This window comes from Homalodisca vitripennis, chromosome X (genome assembly GCF_021130785.1).
Source record: "Homalodisca vitripennis isolate AUS2020 chromosome X, UT_GWSS_2.1, whole genome shotgun sequence".
NCBI lineage: Eukaryota > Metazoa > Arthropoda > Insecta > Hemiptera > Cicadellidae > Homalodisca > Homalodisca vitripennis.
The window spans coordinates 142,642,508-142,660,768 of record NC_060215.1 but is presented as its reverse complement, the minus strand read 5'-3'; the positions used below and the strand labels follow the sequence as shown (position 1 = coordinate 142,660,768).

At 35.4% G+C, this 18,261-nt stretch overlaps 1 protein-coding gene across 1 annotated transcript; it reads left to right on the top strand.

Moving 5' to 3' along the window:
* The first annotated feature begins 1,111 nt into the window (after positions 1 to 1,111).
* Positions 1,112 to 16,813, top strand: LOC124369649 (aminopeptidase N-like). The gene is made up of 14 exons (XM_046827702.1): positions 1,112 to 1,592; positions 4,638 to 4,796; positions 5,684 to 5,944; positions 6,590 to 6,773; positions 7,256 to 7,412; positions 7,972 to 8,053; positions 8,783 to 8,951; positions 10,085 to 10,277; positions 11,790 to 12,064; positions 12,520 to 12,707; positions 12,871 to 13,020; positions 15,510 to 15,644; positions 16,276 to 16,351; positions 16,569 to 16,813. Exons 1-14 carry the CDS (start codon positions 1,156 to 1,158, stop codon positions 16,752 to 16,754), a joined length of 2,652 nt encoding a protein of 883 aa, XP_046683658.1. The 5' UTR covers positions 1,112 to 1,155; the 3' UTR covers positions 16,755 to 16,813.
* The last annotated feature ends 1,448 nt before the right edge of the window (positions 16,814 to 18,261 follow it).

The following is an 18,261-nucleotide window of genomic DNA, read 5'->3' as shown; positions in this document are numbered from 1 at the left end:
CTTTTTAACATAGATTGTATAGTTATAGGTTAATTATCCACTTGAGGAAGAGATTAGATTTCAGATCTCGAAACGTAGTGTTATGGTTTCTGTGTCACTCACTGAACGATGGCATATGTCCAGAGAAATGCTCTTTCCTTGACAAACACAAACTAGTAATTATTTCAAAACTAAGGAGAATATTTAATTTTTTATAAAACTACCACACTCTCATACTTAAATTATAGAAAGGGAGGATTTATATAAAATAAAGAGCATCTTATTTGAATTCATGTCTTCACCATCTCAAGAATCTTCAATTAATTTAATATGTTTTATTCCTGTATTGTACTTTCTGACATTTTGCGTGGTACAGTGTGTATAATCTATTAGTTTTTACACGACCGTTAGATAGGATTTGATAACTAACACATAGTGAATATTCAATATTTCTGGGAAATTCATAACTGTAAAAAAGTACAGTTTGTTAAACAAAGTAGATAGAGTAATAGTTAATAGAATGACTTCTAAACCTTCTATAAATTAAAATAACAAAATTGTCGTTACATTAATTGTACTGACAAAAAATTAGACCAACATAAAATTATTGTTTATCTTGGAACAGACTTTTTAAATTTAAATTTTAACAGTCAGATGTTTCTAAATACTACCGCTACTTTTGTGATTTACTAATGACGTCTTGTTTTATTATTGACCATGTGTAGCCTAATTGAAATAAAATACTGAACGTATATATTTCGAATTGTATGACTTCAAATTTAAATTCGACGTTACACAATTATTTTAAAAACATTTTGGTCGTTGTTACTTTCAATTCAAGTTTGTTTAATCTTGATTTCGGAACAGTTTTACTTGCTAACTGCTACGTTATTTAAATACACAAGTAATTGAAGAGATTACACATCAGGGTTATTCCTGAGAATTATTCCTTAATTACTACGAGCAATAAAGACACGAGTCAGTAATTTACTTAGTTAATGCGTTAAAAGATATCCGTTGTTGCACAACGCCCCGTTAACGAGCGCTCTCAGATTGGCGGACAATAAGTGATCTAGGTCACGGTCATCGTCAACAGTATCTTGCGGAAAACCGGTTTGATAATATTAGATTGTTCTGTTTGTGAGTTTAGTCTTCAGTGGCGTACCGGCCTTCAGGATGAGAGTGGTTCCGTTGTTTTTGTTCTTCTACGCCGTCCGCGAGTTCGGTTGTGATCAGATCGAAAGAAAAGTTTTCCCGATCAAGTACGACTTGACGGTGACTCCGTACTTCGAGACAGAGTCGGAATCTCGGTTCGACGGAAGACTGGTCTTCTCGTTCAAGCCTCTGAGACATCACACGGCGCAGACGATATCGCTACACTCGGAGGGCTTGGAGATAAAGTCGCTGGTGTTGTTGGAGACCAGCGTGGATTCTAAAGAGCAGCTGGAAACCAACACCGAGTACGATGATCAGCAGCAGCTGTTAAACATCGACACGGGGTATCCGCTCTCAGTGGACAACACTTACGAACTTCACATCAACTACTCAGGAATCTTGTGGGACGATGGTTGGGGCCTGTATAAAGGCTTTTACGACAATGAAGGCAAAAGGAGGTGATTTAGTAAAGTGTATAAGTTTAATATTTTGTAATTCATCATTATATAGGCCTGGATCACCTACAGTTGTCTTTTTCTGATAGCAGCACCAGTGCCATGGTCTATGCGATTTTAATGTTTCCATGTGACAATAGAAATGCTGTACAGTAAATCCTGCCATATGCGACATAATGTGGTGACGACGGGTAAGCCGAATATCGATAAGCCAGATACGGGATTGTGGCATGAAGAACGTAAGCTAATGAAAACAAATGCACTAGCGGTTTTTATTTTGAAGGCGCTAAGTAATTCCGGCAACGTTGAATACTACGCTGGAACTGTTTCCCGTGACATTTATGTTACAAACAAGTTTATTCACCCCATGTGGACCTTTAAAATATTGTAATGTGTGATTTAAAAAAAAAAATTATTTCTGATTCTGATTATTCTAATTGAAAATTTTGAACTAAAATAATGCACAGGATTCTATATTCGTGGTTACATAAATATGATAAAATACAATGCAAAAGGTATAATATAAATTTATTTTAAAACAAATTGAACATACAATAATGTGTAATATTTAAAAGTCATATCCCAACTAACTCAAGAACTAAAAAGTTACCATCTCACCACTACAACACTTTCCAGTACACATTCAAAACTTGGCAATATAGCATCGATATAAACAGTTTTGCCAAAATCATTGTTTTTTGCCCAGGTGATCAGCCAAAGCTTGTGGAAAGTGATCGAGCTTACCCATATGTTGTTCCTTGCTCCCCAAGTGTGCACTTACAATAGATTTTATCATTTGTCACACCAGGATATCGGAGGTGCTGGATGTCGCAGGGCTGCCTGTATATGACTGAATTCCGGATTATACCATAGTAATAAAGCCACAATAAACTACAACATTCTTGGTTATATTTTACTATGCGTTTTATCAATGTTAGCCTTTACTGTGTGGTATATGAAATTTTAAAATTTTCTACTAACTTCTTTCGGTTTTTAAATGAAATAATTAGTTATACTGTGACACATTTTTATTTAAATGAAACATTTCTTAATAGTTTTATAGTTGAATAAAAATTACAACTCTGCAGTATGTGTACTTGGTGCAGATTTGCTGAAAATTTTACTGAAATAACTAAAACCGTCATTTAGCTAGCTAGCTACCTGAAAGTGTGCACCAAGTCAACACAAATCCATGTCTAAAACACACAAGACTTCATCCACAATTTCAGTATCTAAGGCAAAATACAGAGTGCAACAAAGAAATAAATATCCTGTTTTGGACCAAAGACCTTTAACAAAGGTTTGGCACCTGAAGAAGAGATCGGATATCAGTGCTCAAAACTCTGTGTTTAAGTTTTTGTAACATGTTACAATGCCAATTTGTTGTAATTGTGTTATTCTTATAAACCATCCATTATCAGTAATGAACCTAAAACAAAGAACTAGTGATTTTTATCTAACAAAATTAATAATTTTTACTTTAAAAGAATCAAATTGTTGTCATGAAGGGTTCTGATGAGATTGTGATTACATATATCTTGTTAATTACTTAATGAAGGACAGTAGTACTAATTATTTAAAGAGCAGTGTTTCCTTCAATGGAAATTAATAAAATATTTAATCTTAATTTTGGATAACATTTATAATAACAAACAGATGATCTAATTTAAATTAAATTCAACATATCTGGGATGTTTCTTCAGGTGGCAATCTCCACAGAGTTCTGGTAATGCAGAAAAAAGCAATAAGGTTAATGGCTGAAATAGGACCTATAGAGCGCTGCAGAAACATTTAAAAAACTGAAAAATATTGACTAATGCATAACTAATGAACCTCCAAAAAAAGAGACCTACACTGCCATTACACTCTACCAGTCCATAGAACACCATTGTTCGAGAAAAAAACAATCATATGCTAGAATGAAACTCTTCAACAAGCTACCAGATAATCTGGAAGACAACCCAGGATCTATAAAGAGAAACCTATGGTGTTGGCTGCAAGAACACGCATACTACACACTCGATGAGTTCTCGTGGAATGATTAATCTTAATTAGGCTTCTCATTTGATAATAGAATTCACTCGTAAAAACTGTTTGACGCTGTAACATGTCCTGATGATATTTTTAATAAAGCATATTGTCTATTGTCTATTAATCTGTTATTATTTCGCAGATACTACACAGTGACACAAATGAGACCAGTGTTTGCTCGCAGACTGCTACCATCTCTTGATGATGTTGTTAATAAAGCATATTGTCAATTAATCTGTTATTATTTCGCAGATACTACACGGTGACACAAATGAGACCGGTGTTTGCTCGCAGACTACTACCATGTCTTGATGATGTTGTTAATAAAGCATATTGTCAATTAATCTGTTATTATTTCGCAGATACTACACGGTGACACAAATGAGACCGGTGTTTGCTCGCAGACTACTACCATGTCTTGATGATGTTGTTAATAAAGCATATTGTCAATTAATCTGTTATTATTTCGCAGATACTACACGGTGACACAAATGAGACCGGTGTTTGCTCGCAGACTACTACCATGTCTTGATGATGTTGTTAATAAAGCATATTGTCAATTAATCTGTTATTATTTCACAGATACTACACGGTGGCACAAATGAGACCAATGTTTGCTCGCAGACTGCTACAATGCCTTGATATTGTTAATAAAGCATATTGTCTATTAATGTGTTATTATTTCGCAGATACTACACGGTGACACAAATGAGACCGGTGTTTGCTCGCAGACTACTACCATGTCTTGATGATGTTGTTAATAAAGCATATTGTCAATTAATCTGTTATTATTTCGCAGATACTACACGGTGACACAAATGAGACCGGTGTTTGCTCGCAGACTACTACCATGTCTTGATGATGTTGTTAATAAAGCATATTGTCAATTAATCTGTTATTATTTCACAGATACTACACGGTGACACAAATGAGACCAATGTTTGCTCGCAGACTGCTACAATGCCTTGATATTGTTAATAAAGCATATTGTCTATTAATTTTTTTATTATTTCGTAGATACTACACAGTGACACAAATGAGACCGGTGTTTGCTCGCAGACTGCTACCATGTCTCGATGAGCCCTCGTACAAAGCTCGCTTTACCATCAGAGTGTGGCGCCCTACTCGCTACACCTCTCTTTCCAACATGCCACTTGTGGATACTTCACCAATAAAGTGAGGCATTCATCTCTTCATAAATACATAGATTCAGAATTATTTTATTTTTTTGTTGCTTGATTGATGTTAAGGAATCTTTAAATACCCTTCCTACAAGAAAACAAACTGATGATTATTTTACTAGGAAAAACCGTTACATTGTTTGTGTTTAAATACAATAAAAACTTCTTGATTCTTGAGCTAAAAACAACACAATTGGTGTCAAGTTTTATCTACAAGTTCAAAAGTATTGATGAAGCTTCTACTTTGTGCTTTTGTAGGCTTTAACATGTAGTTCAAAAAGTCATCGTAAGCAACAACGTAGATCGACCCTGCAAATGTTTACACCTCCTAGAAAGTTTCCTCAGTATGTACTCAATAACTTCTGTAATCTAGTCAGGATTACAGTTTTTACATTGATTAAGAAAACTTCTACTTTAAGCTGGATTTTCAGCAAAGGCACGGTTTAGAGGTGATATATATTTTTTTTATTCACTCATAAACTTTCACCGTAAAACAGTCTTTAGGAGGAGAATATTCAGTGTGTAAATTAAATCATCTAGATTGCTAACATGTACCCAAAAACACACCAATACTTTTTTCAGAATAATTGATAATATAGTATTATACAAACTCATCTATTTTCTACACACTTAATGAAGAAATAAACTTTTTTTATATTCTGGAAGTATTTTATTACTCTCCCGGGCAACTTTCCTCCCCAAAAATTCTTCTGTTGAAGCAAATGGGAAAATACAATTTTGTTCCAAAATATTGATAAAAAATCTCATGAGTTTACTTGTTCATGGTCACAAAAGCTAACTTATTAATAAATATACAAAATAAAAACATGTCCAATATCTTTCAGTCTGCTCTCAGGCCGTGTTCTGGACACGTTTGCAGAGACACCACCGATGCCAACGTTTCCTCATCGCTCTGGCAGTATTTGACTTCTCTTCCACAACATCTCCTAACAAAAAGTTCTCATCCTGGGCCATCCCTTCCAAAGTGAACATGACTCTACATGGACACCGGAGAGTCGCTGCCTTGGTAGAGGCTATGGAGTCTATCGCTGGTTCAGCATTTCCGATGCCGAAACTTGATCAACTCGCTCTTCCTCAACTCAACCCTGTGGCAATGGAGAACTGGGGACTGAATACTTACAGGTGAGTCTGGCAACAGCTTGATTCCTTCCGTTCAAAAAAAATCTGTAAACGTGTGACGAATAACTCTATAGACTAACTCAGCAGGGATCACTTCTGGCTGGTTTATACCTGCCAGTTGAACCTACTACTGGGCACAGCAAAAACCAATGTGTCACTTAAATCTGGGCAACCTTATGGATGTCCAGGAGCAGCACATCACTAACCGCAAATGTCGAGATTCTAGGGTGCAAGGGCAATTCGATAGGTCTAGTCTACTGCGGGACATGACTATTGGAGTTGGTGGGGTTCGTTCCCTAACTATCAGAAATTCTTGCCAACCTCAACAAGGGTATGCCACCTCTGCCTGCTTTGACTGGAGAGGCTGCTAAAGAGCTGGCCTCCCCTTCTTCCGGGGGGACATGACCTTGAGATTAGTGCCCTAATTCTTCCTCATGGATCTCGATAGGAGGCGGCCCCTACCCCCTAACCTTACCCGTCCTGAATATCCTGTCACTCCGGAAGCAACGCTAAGATTCTTACACGACTAAGTGCAATTTATAAGCTTCTTGTCCTAAGAGAACAAAAAATTGTTTCAGTCTCAAAACCTCTGTCAGCTAGTCTGAAAATGGAAATGGCATCACACCGAAATATTTAATAATGTTACAGGGAGGTGAATATGCTTTATGAGGAAGGACGTTCTGCACCAAAAGCGAGACAGGACATTCCACGCTTTACTGCTCATGAGGTGTGCCATCACTGGGTGGGAAATCTCGTCAGGCTGCAGTGGTGGGACTGGCTCTGGATATCGGAGATGTACGCCATGTATTACGAATACTACCTTCCTTCTAAGGTGACCTCATTCATTGTTCCCCCAGTAGAGAAATAGTTAACCCAGAAAAAAGCAAAATTTGAAATATATACTGTGAGGTTAGCTGAAGGTAGGTGGACGTAGTAATTTTGAGTAGGTTCTTTAAGACAAAAACCTGATTGAGGAATTTGAGGATAAAGAGTATAAAAATGAACGTTCTGTATTGTTTTAATACTTCTCCTATTTTAATAATGTGGAGTAAAGTACTGAGTGTCCCACAAAGAGGTTTAAACGTTTGATTTTAGATTAATTTCCCATTTATGCACCGAACATTAATGCATAAATGTTCCCTTGAAGGTTGTTGATAATGTGTACGGCCTCTTTTACTTTCACGTTTTTACTCAGAGTGCTTTCATTATTTTCATGTTTGAAATGTACGGTGTAGGTTTCTCATGTCACACATACCTTGAGCTGGACCTGCACTTAACTCAAACCTCTGATCTTAACTCATATTTCTTCTGTAGATAGAGCCTTCCTGGAGAATGCTGGATCAAATGATTGTTGAGCTGTATATCCCTGGACTCCTGGAAGATTCATTCAACAGCTCGAGGCCACTAACTACCAGGGTGTCCTCCAACCAAGAGATCTTGGCCAAGTTCTCAGGGGTCATTTACACCAAAGGTGTGTGATCATTTGTCCAATAGTGTCATATTCAGATTTAAAACCCCTGTCTCCCAAGGGGCGTACTGGAGATTATATGGTTATATTGACCCCTGGGCGATGATGAATTACCATAGCATTCTAAAAATTCGCAAACAAAATCTGATCAATTTTCAGTATGGCTGAAAACTTTAAATCTAATAGCGTCAGGACACGTAAAAAATCTCTGAAATTATGACTAAAATAAAGCAAAATATAGAGCAATAAAATCCTTTTCAGTTAAAATGTGGGTAATAATGCCTAAGGGTGAGTACTGAAATATTAGTGACTACTTCAGCATGGTACTTGCAAGGACAATAATAGTTTTACAAATACTAAGTAAAAAGTAATAACACACACACTAACTAAATAATTATCAGCCTATATATACTTGTCTGGACCAGTTATTAATGACAAAGTATTGAAAAATTTACGTTGAATGTTTGTAGTATCTAGTACCAAAATGCATCTTTCTAACTTATCTTATAAGTTATTTTTTTTATTTCTCCACGAGGAAATAACAAATTATATCTGATTACAGGTCCAGCTCTAATTCATATGATCAACAATTTCATGACACCCTCGCGAGCTGAACAAGCCTTGAGGTTACTTCTACAGGAGAAGTAAGCTGAACTTGCCTAGCATTAGATAAGCAAGTAGAGAGATATACAATATCAGACCAAATGATCATGTAGAGATATCCAGAGGATTTTTATCAGGTCTTACTTAAGTTTAAAGTTTTTGAGACAATGTTTCTGTGAACTTCAAAATTATTTAATATATTTTTTTATGTAAAAAAGTCTAAAATGAATTGTAACACACAAATATCCAGTTTATGAATTTTTAAGGAGCTTCCATATAAGTCTTCTACAGTATATTTGTTAAGAACGTAGTAAACGTATTACTTGTGTTCATATTAACGTTCAATTCAATATTCAAGTGAACGTGTACAGTTTCTGTCAGTCACCGAGACATTACTACAAGCTGGATCTATCTCAAAATAATTTAAGAAAAATGTTTAATGAATTTTTAAAAATCAATTTTGTTTAATCAATTCATAACCAAACAAATTACAAAAACTGTTATATGATATACTGTGCTAAACTATTAGAGTTTAGTAACCGAGTCTACATAGTAAATATGGAATCATTGTTGTTTACTCTAGTACGGTAAACTAGTAGGACAAACTACACTGCATTTTTGAATGTAGTAAAAAAATTAATCCATTTTAACTGCTTTAAAACGTAGCCATATTTTAAAACGTAACTGAACATTTCGAAACATAATCCTTAAGCAGGTTAGTATTTTGCTCCTTGGCACAATACAATTTTTTGTCAATTTGATTTGTCCAGGAAGTATAATACCATTGATCCTTCAGACCTGTGGCGGATTTATGATCGGAAAGCTGAAGATTTACCAGCAGACATGGCAACTATCATGGGAACGTGGACAGACCAACCAGGGTACCCCTTGGTCACTGCTGTGGTCAACCGATCAGACGGTTCTGTTACGTTGAGGCAGGTAGTGTAGCAAACAAATGATTGGGACGTTGTCAATTTTTGGATTATCTTTATGAAATATTTAAAATTAATTCATTTTTTATTATGGTATTGAGTTAAACATCTATTTTTAGTAAGAGCAGTCTACATTACAGAGCGTTTTAGAATTAAGTGTAGATTGTTTTGTGTAGTAGTAGACAATACGGATTATCCAAGGATAACTCGTGACACATAACATAGGGATAGGGTTGCTTCATCATTACCAATCATTTGCATAATTTATGAGATAAAAACCATGCTTAATAAAAATATGCTTAATAACATTGCTACAGAGAAAAAATATTTTGAGGCAGCACCATTGAGGTCATGGGCATATATGTATCTAAGGGAGGTCAGGAGGCTAAAGTAGCCCTCCCCCCAAAGGTTTGAAAGACAAACATTAAAATTGCACCGAAAAGTTTCGTTTAAGCTAGAACACATTTATGGGGTCTTAAAGCTCAACAATTTCCAGAGGGAATATTCCCAAGCCCCTTTTCTTGGAGGATTCATTGTATACAATAATAGGAAAATTAATGCAGTTAATGTGTACAGTGTGTTCAGTAAAAGTGTTTTGATACTTTGGGATTTTGTTCTACAAAGTTCATATGAAGTTCTACAAATCTGTTTTGAGTTATTTTGATGGAATAATTTAAACGTCTGCCATTTTGAAACGTGTAAAAGGATTTGTTAATATTTAATTTTCAGAAAGGTTGATACAATTCTCAAGTTTTATAACTTTATCTTTACTGGTTCAAAATATATAATATTTTTTATGATAAACACATAGAGATAGATAGAACTAAAACTAAAGGTTTTAGGACATACCTTCATATGAACGTTTTTGCTAATTTTTATGTGTAGAACAAAGTCCCAAAGCATTGGAGCACTTTTACTGAACACTCTGTATAATAAAGTACTCATTGCCTTGATACAGATATTGATATATTGTCTGTCCTCTTGACTAAATCTGATTTTTTTGATCCCTCATTCAAAGAAATACACTGTATAAAGTGGCTTATTAGCAGTGTTGCTATGAACACTCATGTAACATTAATCCTACTCCAGATGTTGTAGATGTCAACTGGACACTGTGACATTCTTGTTTGCTTCATCTAGGAAAGGTTCCTCACAGAAGGAGTATCCAGCGACTCACATCTGTGGTGGATTCCGATCACGTATACGACTGGACTGAGACCAAACTTCACAAATGCTCCCACACGGTTGTGGCTCTCTCCTTGGAAACCAATTACCACGGTAAAATTGGGCCCTCGGATCGATTCTTGGCTGATCTTCAACGTCCGACACATAGGTATTTGTGACCGAAATTCTCTAATTTAGGTATCATATTTTATGACAAAAAATGAAAGCAGATTGAAAGTTATGTCCACCACTTAGTACTATAAACAGTAGTCTCTATGGAAAAACTTAATCGTTCTTAAGGGCCGTTTACATGCTCCAATTTGGATGAACGATCTGATTGTACTAATAAAATTCGTGCAAGAGGTTTAAATTGGACTCTTCCAATACTTAACTAAAACCCTCATATTGATTTGCAGTATCCAGTACCTAGTTTTGAACAAAATGGAGGAGGTGTTGTTGTCTGCATATGCTGTTTGCTTAGCTAGAATAGTTAACCTGAAAATATGAAAACCGAGAACGTGGTGTTACAGATCCTGGCCTCCGAAATGAAGCAAGTTTTTCCATGTGAGGCTCAAAAGAATTGCGTCAAAAGAACCAAATGATTGGAGAAATTACTTGAAGATGACAGAACTTGAACAGAACTGCTAAATTCAGTTTATACTTTTCGAATAGTTCCATATACGCAAAATTCTCTTTATTACAATCTAAGTACTGCTCGACTAATCTTTCAAGAGGCATGGCAACCACTTCCAATCTCAATAATTAGATCTGTAGTAAGAATAACCATGTTTAAAATACAAAATAAAGAAATATTCTCCTCAAAATATTAATTAATAAAAATAAACGAATGAAATGTTTAGATGCTAGAAGCAGTTGTGTTTCACATTTTGAAACATGAGTTTAACGTAGCTTCTTAAATCCACCCATTTTAGTGCAATAAATCTTGAATTAAATTTTAATTTTTGAAATAAAAATTTACAAAACCTTAGTCATGAATAACAAAGGCAAAGTATTTAAGAATGCTTCACAAATCAGATAACAGGTACATCTGAGAACCATCGGGTACATATTGTATACACAAGCAATACAGCCAATTTTAAATAAAAGTTTCTTTCTCCTTAATGTTGCCAGCCACAAACTAGAAATCACTTTTTTTAAGGAGAACCGATCCTCTTTTAAGCCTTGTTCTGCCCGTCCTCATGGACCACTGGCCTGTGTGATGGTCTTATCAAACAGAATGAGGGAGAGAGTCAATACAGTACAATGGTACTGATAAAAAGTGCAAGGTCACAAACAGAATTTGAACCTGCACTCAGACCCTAAGTCCAATGTCTTAGACCGTTCGGCCATCGGCACTCCCCTAAAATTACCTACCGGTACTCAGTTTTGCTCTGCTCCAATACAAATGAAACGGAACTCACCATTAATGGCCAAGGTTCACAAAAAAAAAATTCTGTTTCTTCATTACACACAACGGGAATACTAATTTTGTATTTTGAATTTTTAGTGATTCACGTTTTTAACAGTTTAAAACTACCAGCACTTAATCTAGTATGTACTGTGTGAAAATAAAAACACAAAAGAATATTATTCTGTTAAAGAACCCTCCTTGGGCAATTATTACTGTAGTATCAATGAATTTTTTAAATAAGTTTATAAATGGTGTTTTCTATATTGGAAGGTTTTTACCGAGTAAACTACGACCACGAAAACTGGCAAAAACTGATTGACGCACTCCACTCTGACCCTGCTGGTATTCACGAGCTGAACCGAGTGCAGTTGTTGGATGACAGTCTGTCTCTAGCGCGCGCTGGACGGTTGTCCTACACAGTGCCTCTTAGACTGATGGAGTACATGGCACGTGAAGGCTGCTACTTACCTTGGGCCGCCGTTTTACCTTCCGTCAATTTTCTGCTGAGTAGACTCAACGGACTTCCCACCTACAATGATTTTAGGGTAAGTTGGCACTGTTAATGAAAGTGGGAAGATAAAACTTGAAGAGTAAAACATTTGAAAGATTTTAACTTTGCACTGATGGTACTTGCAATCTGCCCACCAAAGTTCTGGTAAATTTTAAGATTAGTTTTACGTTGAGTAAATTATTGGAAGTTGGCTAATCACACTCCTCTATAAAACACTTCTTTCGAACAGACCTTTTAATGTGAGTAGTTGTTTGCACTAGTATGACAGTCTTAGCAGTATAAATAATTCTGTACATGTCCCTTTAGTCTAGCCAACGGAAATGATCAAACATATTTAAAAAAGTAGAAGATAATAACTAGACAGGTAAGGTTTCATGGGATGAAGGGATATTAAAGAAATCAATTCCCCAAAAACTTATTCCAATTTAACTTTCACATAAGTTAAAATCTAATTTGAAAACCCAGTAATACATAGATGCTTTGTGACAGGAGTACCTCAGAGAACTGATTGCTCCAACGTACGATTCTGTGGGTTTCTATCTGAGACCGTCAGATCCTCACCTTCTCCAGATGCACAGGGTACAAGTGGTCACCCTAGCTTGTTCTGTAGGTCTTCCGTCTTGCGTCACTGAGGCACAACGGCAAGAACAATTCATCAGTCAAAACAAAACACCTGAGTAAGTTACAATTCAATATTTCACTTTTAACGAGTGCTGTAATTCTTTGTAAACTGATATAACAAAAGAATTAAGCCATGGTGAGACATTTACAAATTTTGATTAGTCACATTTCATATGCAAAGTATGAATTCTTCTATTAAAATAAAATTCAAATTTTCAGGATAGCTGCAGGGCTGGAATTTGTTCAACTGTGCACAGTGCTGGAGACTGGAGTGTCCCCAGACGACTTGTTCCATCAGCTGACGGTCTGGGGGCCAAACGACCAGCTCAGAGCCATGCCCTGTACTTCAAATAAGACTTTACTGATCAGGTGAGAATGTAAAACCATTAAGTTCCTCACCAATTTTCTATTTTATTCCTCAGACAAAAGACAAAAACTATTGCTTCTAGTGTAACTCACTTAGTGAAGTACCATTACTTCTGATTACATTGTTTTATGTCATAAGTAAAGTTAATAATTTTCCCTACTTGCAACATCTTAATTTATTTTGTCATGTAGCTTTTACAACTAGACTTTAGAAAATTATTAAGCTCTGAAATGGCAGACTCAACCCTTGATGATTAGGGGCCCACCAATGAGGAAGAGACAGTGGGCCAGGACTGGAGATCTGGCAGAGAGGGTTCAAATACTTTTATGTAGCTTCAACACTCCCCTCACCACCCTTCCTAAGAGCTAGATCTTTTGCCTAAAAACAAAAGTATGCCTCCAACAAGGCCTTAGAGATACACCCTTGAAAGTTGTTTTTACTCTCTTTTCACAATCCCAACTCCTGGAACAATTTTATGGACTCACTCCCACTTCCACAGTATCAAAGTGACATGAAACCATTTTGTCACTTGGTAAAGATACTTATTCAACTTGAACAGGTGTTGCTTTGAGATACTGAATCCTAAAGAACAGTTAGGTCACCAATAACTACCAAATGGTGGATTACTGGATTAGGAAACAAGGTCAGGTAGTAGGACTCATAAATCCATCTCTTGCATCAATAAAGATGATCAAATCCACAGAAGCCTGAATGGAATAACCTTTGTCATTGCTTTTACTCTCTAATAAGGATCAACAAAGACGTGTCACCAGGAGATTCTGGTTTCTCTTAGCTCTTGTAGTAGAAAGGCTTACATCTTCTGTGAGGATAGCGAAAACCTTATTGTGTCGTCAGGAAAACATTTTGGTACATCCTGCAAGAATCCACATAAATCAATGGTCCATTTTTCTAAGTGGCTTGGATCAGGAAAGTACAACACAGACTTGCGTATTAAGTCACAAGTTATGTAATAGCATCTATTTCAGCACATGGGAAGTAAGATACGCAATGTGGGCAAATTGCAGTAATCACCCGAATACGGTATACAAGGATTGTGCGAAACATATTGTATTTTAATAAACTCCATTTCAGTAAAAGTCAACTTTGTATTTTTATATCAAACGAAGGTTTTTAAAGTTAATGTATTTAACACATTAAATAGGCCTACTGAGCCAGTTTGAACAAATAACTAATTTCCATTAAAACCTTCACTGCGGCTCTATACCGAACGATCTTGAGTAGTCCCACCGTGACTACATCGTAAGATGCCTCCTGCAGTCAATGTGTCACAACAAAATTATAATAAACTTCAATAATTGTCACATTATTGTGATTTAGCAAAGAAACTGATCATTTTTTGTTATTGGAAGTGATGTGCATGATGTTAAAATGGACAGAATCATAGCTCCCTCATAACCATAATACTTTTTGCACTCTGTATATGCAAAAGAGTGCTTGTGTGTTCACCTACTGCTACCCATTGAAGCTGCCAACATTACCAATAAAGTTAGTGACTAGTACGTATAGCTAAAACAATGCAGCAACATCTCTGTGATAATTTAATTTCAATTTGTCCATTTTCAAATTTTATGTTCTTACCATATTTTATTTAAATATATGCTAGTATTTAATAAAATAAATAAATAAAATAATAAAATACTAGTATTTTATAATTCCGAAAAAAGCAATAAAATTCTATATGTTGTGTGGTCATAGTTAAATATTATATTTTAATTTACTTGTAAACTACAAAATTGTTATTATTTATTTAATTTCTGTCTTTTTAAATTATTATCTTGTCATTTTTATACACCATTTCTAATTTATTATCATTGTGATTATTATTTATTTAGTACTAATACAGATTGGAACTGGACTTTTCCTGTATTTTCAAAAAATTCCTTTAATGAGTCTTTTGATTAACCTCTTCTTTAGCTCCTGGTGCAGCTTATTGCCAGTCAGGTCTCTCAGGCAATCTGGTAGGTGGTTCCTCAGTTTACAGCCTGCATAAAAAGGTTTATTCTCCCAGAAAGTAGTTCGATGTACTAGAAGGACCAGCTTGGAGCCATGACAAGTGTTATAGTGGTGTAGATCATGGTTTCATATAGAGTTTATTTCATCTACATGCTTTTAAGTATGTAGGGAGCCACTACTGTGAGGATTCCTAGGTTGTATATTGTTCTATGTGCTGTCAATTTTCATACTTTTTGTGTGTACAAACTTTTGGAAATGTATATTCGACTTTTTAGCCAACTCAACAACTGGTCGCAGAAGGCTGAGTAATATGTAACAGACCAGGTACGACCTAACACAGCGAGAACACAGCTTTTTTTTTACAGTGACGTGTTAATAACAATGTACAAATCATAGATATGATCTATAACCACAAACAAGACATTTGTGGTGGTAATTCAGTCACTCTACTAGTTGAACTGTACGGGTAGGTGACTGACTCCAAGACAGCTTGAATGGATGTGGAATGCTCGTGCAGGTATCTGACTACAAGCCTGATGGGGGACTCGGCTGCCGATTGGGAAGCCAAGCTGATGGCAGCTGTGAGCCGGCTGCCCAACGTCGATACCGTCTTCACCCTCCTGGTAGACCGATACTCAACTCTACTTGAACGGTATGGATTATTACTGATAATAATGATTATATGAATGTTCAGTTTAGCTCCACCTTCCTGTAAGTGCCTAGAATCTGAAGCTGACAGAAACTTCATTTTGTAAGCAGTTAATTTTGAGCTTCATCAGTGGCTTATTTTTTTCTATTGCAATTTGACTTCCAAGATTCCAGGAGTCAAGACTGTGACAATGTCACGTTTCAGACACTGCACTAAGAGGAAGGTGAACTAGAGCTAAACTCAACATTCACATTGAATCAACCTTTCTATAGCTACGTTAATGATTAGTTTCCATTCTATTAAAAAATTATATTCTAATTGAACACCATATGTCTACATAACTGCTTTTTGGGAAGAATCAGCACTTTTATTGTATTGCCCCATAAATTTTGATATAAACATATGCCAGGCCAAATATAATCAGAAATGTTACTGGCCGTTTCTTGTCATTACAAAACGTTTGATGCAGGTTTTCCAATAACTTACCATAACTTAATTGGCAAGTAATAATAAACTGTTTCCTACTTGTTTTAAAATTTAGAATAAATACATAATTTGTTTCAAAATGAATTGATTTGAACACTTAATCGTGTATTTGTGAGGTAATTTAAAAACAAATCAAATAATGTTACAGATATGGTACAAAAAATACGTCTACATACTTTACACGAGTGGGAAGTTTGCTAACAACTAATGCTCAACTAGCAAAGGTAAAAATTTGATTTATTTTTATAATATGGTAATAGTTTGCATGTTTTTCTACCATATGTTGACTAATTTATAGGGTAGATGGTTAAAAATCATGCTTTTGTGACAGTCAGCATGGAAATAATATCTTATAGCAATGTCCTCAGGAAAAAAAATACTTCTGTTTAAAAAAATCCCACGGGTTCCTTCAAAATCACTCATATAGCATTTACCTGACAGGTGGAAGCTCTGAGGGCTAAAGTGGTGAATGAAGAAGTGACTGCGGCTTTAAGAACTGTATCTTCGGGTCTGCTTGACCGTCTTAGGTGGAGTGAAACCCACTCCCCTACCATCCAGTCTTGGTTGAACCATCACAAAACAAACAAAATAAAGAAAGTTCAAGGTTCGTTGATAGAATGTTTTTGATATTTTTGTAAAATTTGTTTGACTGAATAATGAGTAAAATTCGTTTACCCTGTTTTTGATCATGTGTTATTTGTTTGTATTCCTACATTCTTTATTTTATACAAGATTTTTCTACAGTTCGGTAGAAAGTAATTCACCAATATGATTTTATATAGGATCCACAAAATCATTGTGTAACATATCACAAGCAGCATCAACAATAACACAATACTATACAAAAAAATAATAATATTGTTTGCGTTATTGATCAGCCTGAAAACAATAACACAACCAAATCCATTTTTTGACTGAGTAAGGCATTTTTCAAGATTCAAAATTCTTTATTTGTCATTAGAAACAATTCTGTTACAATAGACTTTGTCAACATAGAAACAATACAAGTAGTAGAATACACATAAATCAAGGTAAATAAAAGTAGCATTAAAAGAATGGTAAAATTTGACAACATAAGATACAATTACATGTTCTAATCTAGTTTTGTATTAATAGAGCAAAACGTAAATTACATAACCAGTCTATATTACTCAAAAGAATTATGAAAATTTATTTCATGTCTACAAAACATAAAACTATTACTATATTATAAGAATATCTCTGTATAACTTAACAGCAGAATCAAAAAAGTGTATGTAATTACAATCAAAAATCAAAGACAAGATGTCTTCACCACAAACCACTTTTAAGTAAATTGAATTCTTTTTGTATCCAAAACTCTTAATCAAGGTGGTTGAACTGCTACATGACAGACAAACGAACAGCAGGTAACCAACACGACACATAACAAAGATTACATGGCCCACAGGGCTTGATAATTTCCAAAGGGTTACAGATAAAGCAATAAAACTTGGTACATAATTACTGTACCTATAAATGTACTTTTTGAAGTAACTACCATGTTTTGGTCATGTTACAGATAAAGCAATAAAACTTGGTACATAATTACTGTACCTATAAATGTACTTTTTGAAGTAACTACCATATTTTGGTCATGTCAGGGGGATGGCCCGCAAAGAGTCAGAAGGAAATCTTAAATGAGAGCATAGGTCGAGTAGTACATAAAATTAAAGGTCTTTATTAGTAGAGTACAGACCGTAGCACCGTGCTTGACGCTTAGGGAGGGAAGCGAGCGAGAGACTCAGACTTCTCCCCCTACATTTCCCCTCCCGTGCCGTCGCGGTAAGACGTATGTACAGTCCACTCTGTTCTTTCCCCGTTCCAAACTCCTTATAGTCAAGCTTACGCATGAATTCTGACAACTGCGATAATTTAATATAATTTGACGTATACTGTTGTTTAGTCCACATACTATTAGATACGGGGTTTTACAGCCATAATTCTAGAAATAGTTTCAATTACACTCAAAAGGGTTTTTTTAGCCTACCGGTTTTCATTAGCAAACCCTTGTAATGATTTAAAGTTTTAACCATGTATTTTACAGCACATTCTTACTAATTAAATGTGATATTTAAAAACAATAAAACATCAAACAAAAGCTTATAAAAGTGTA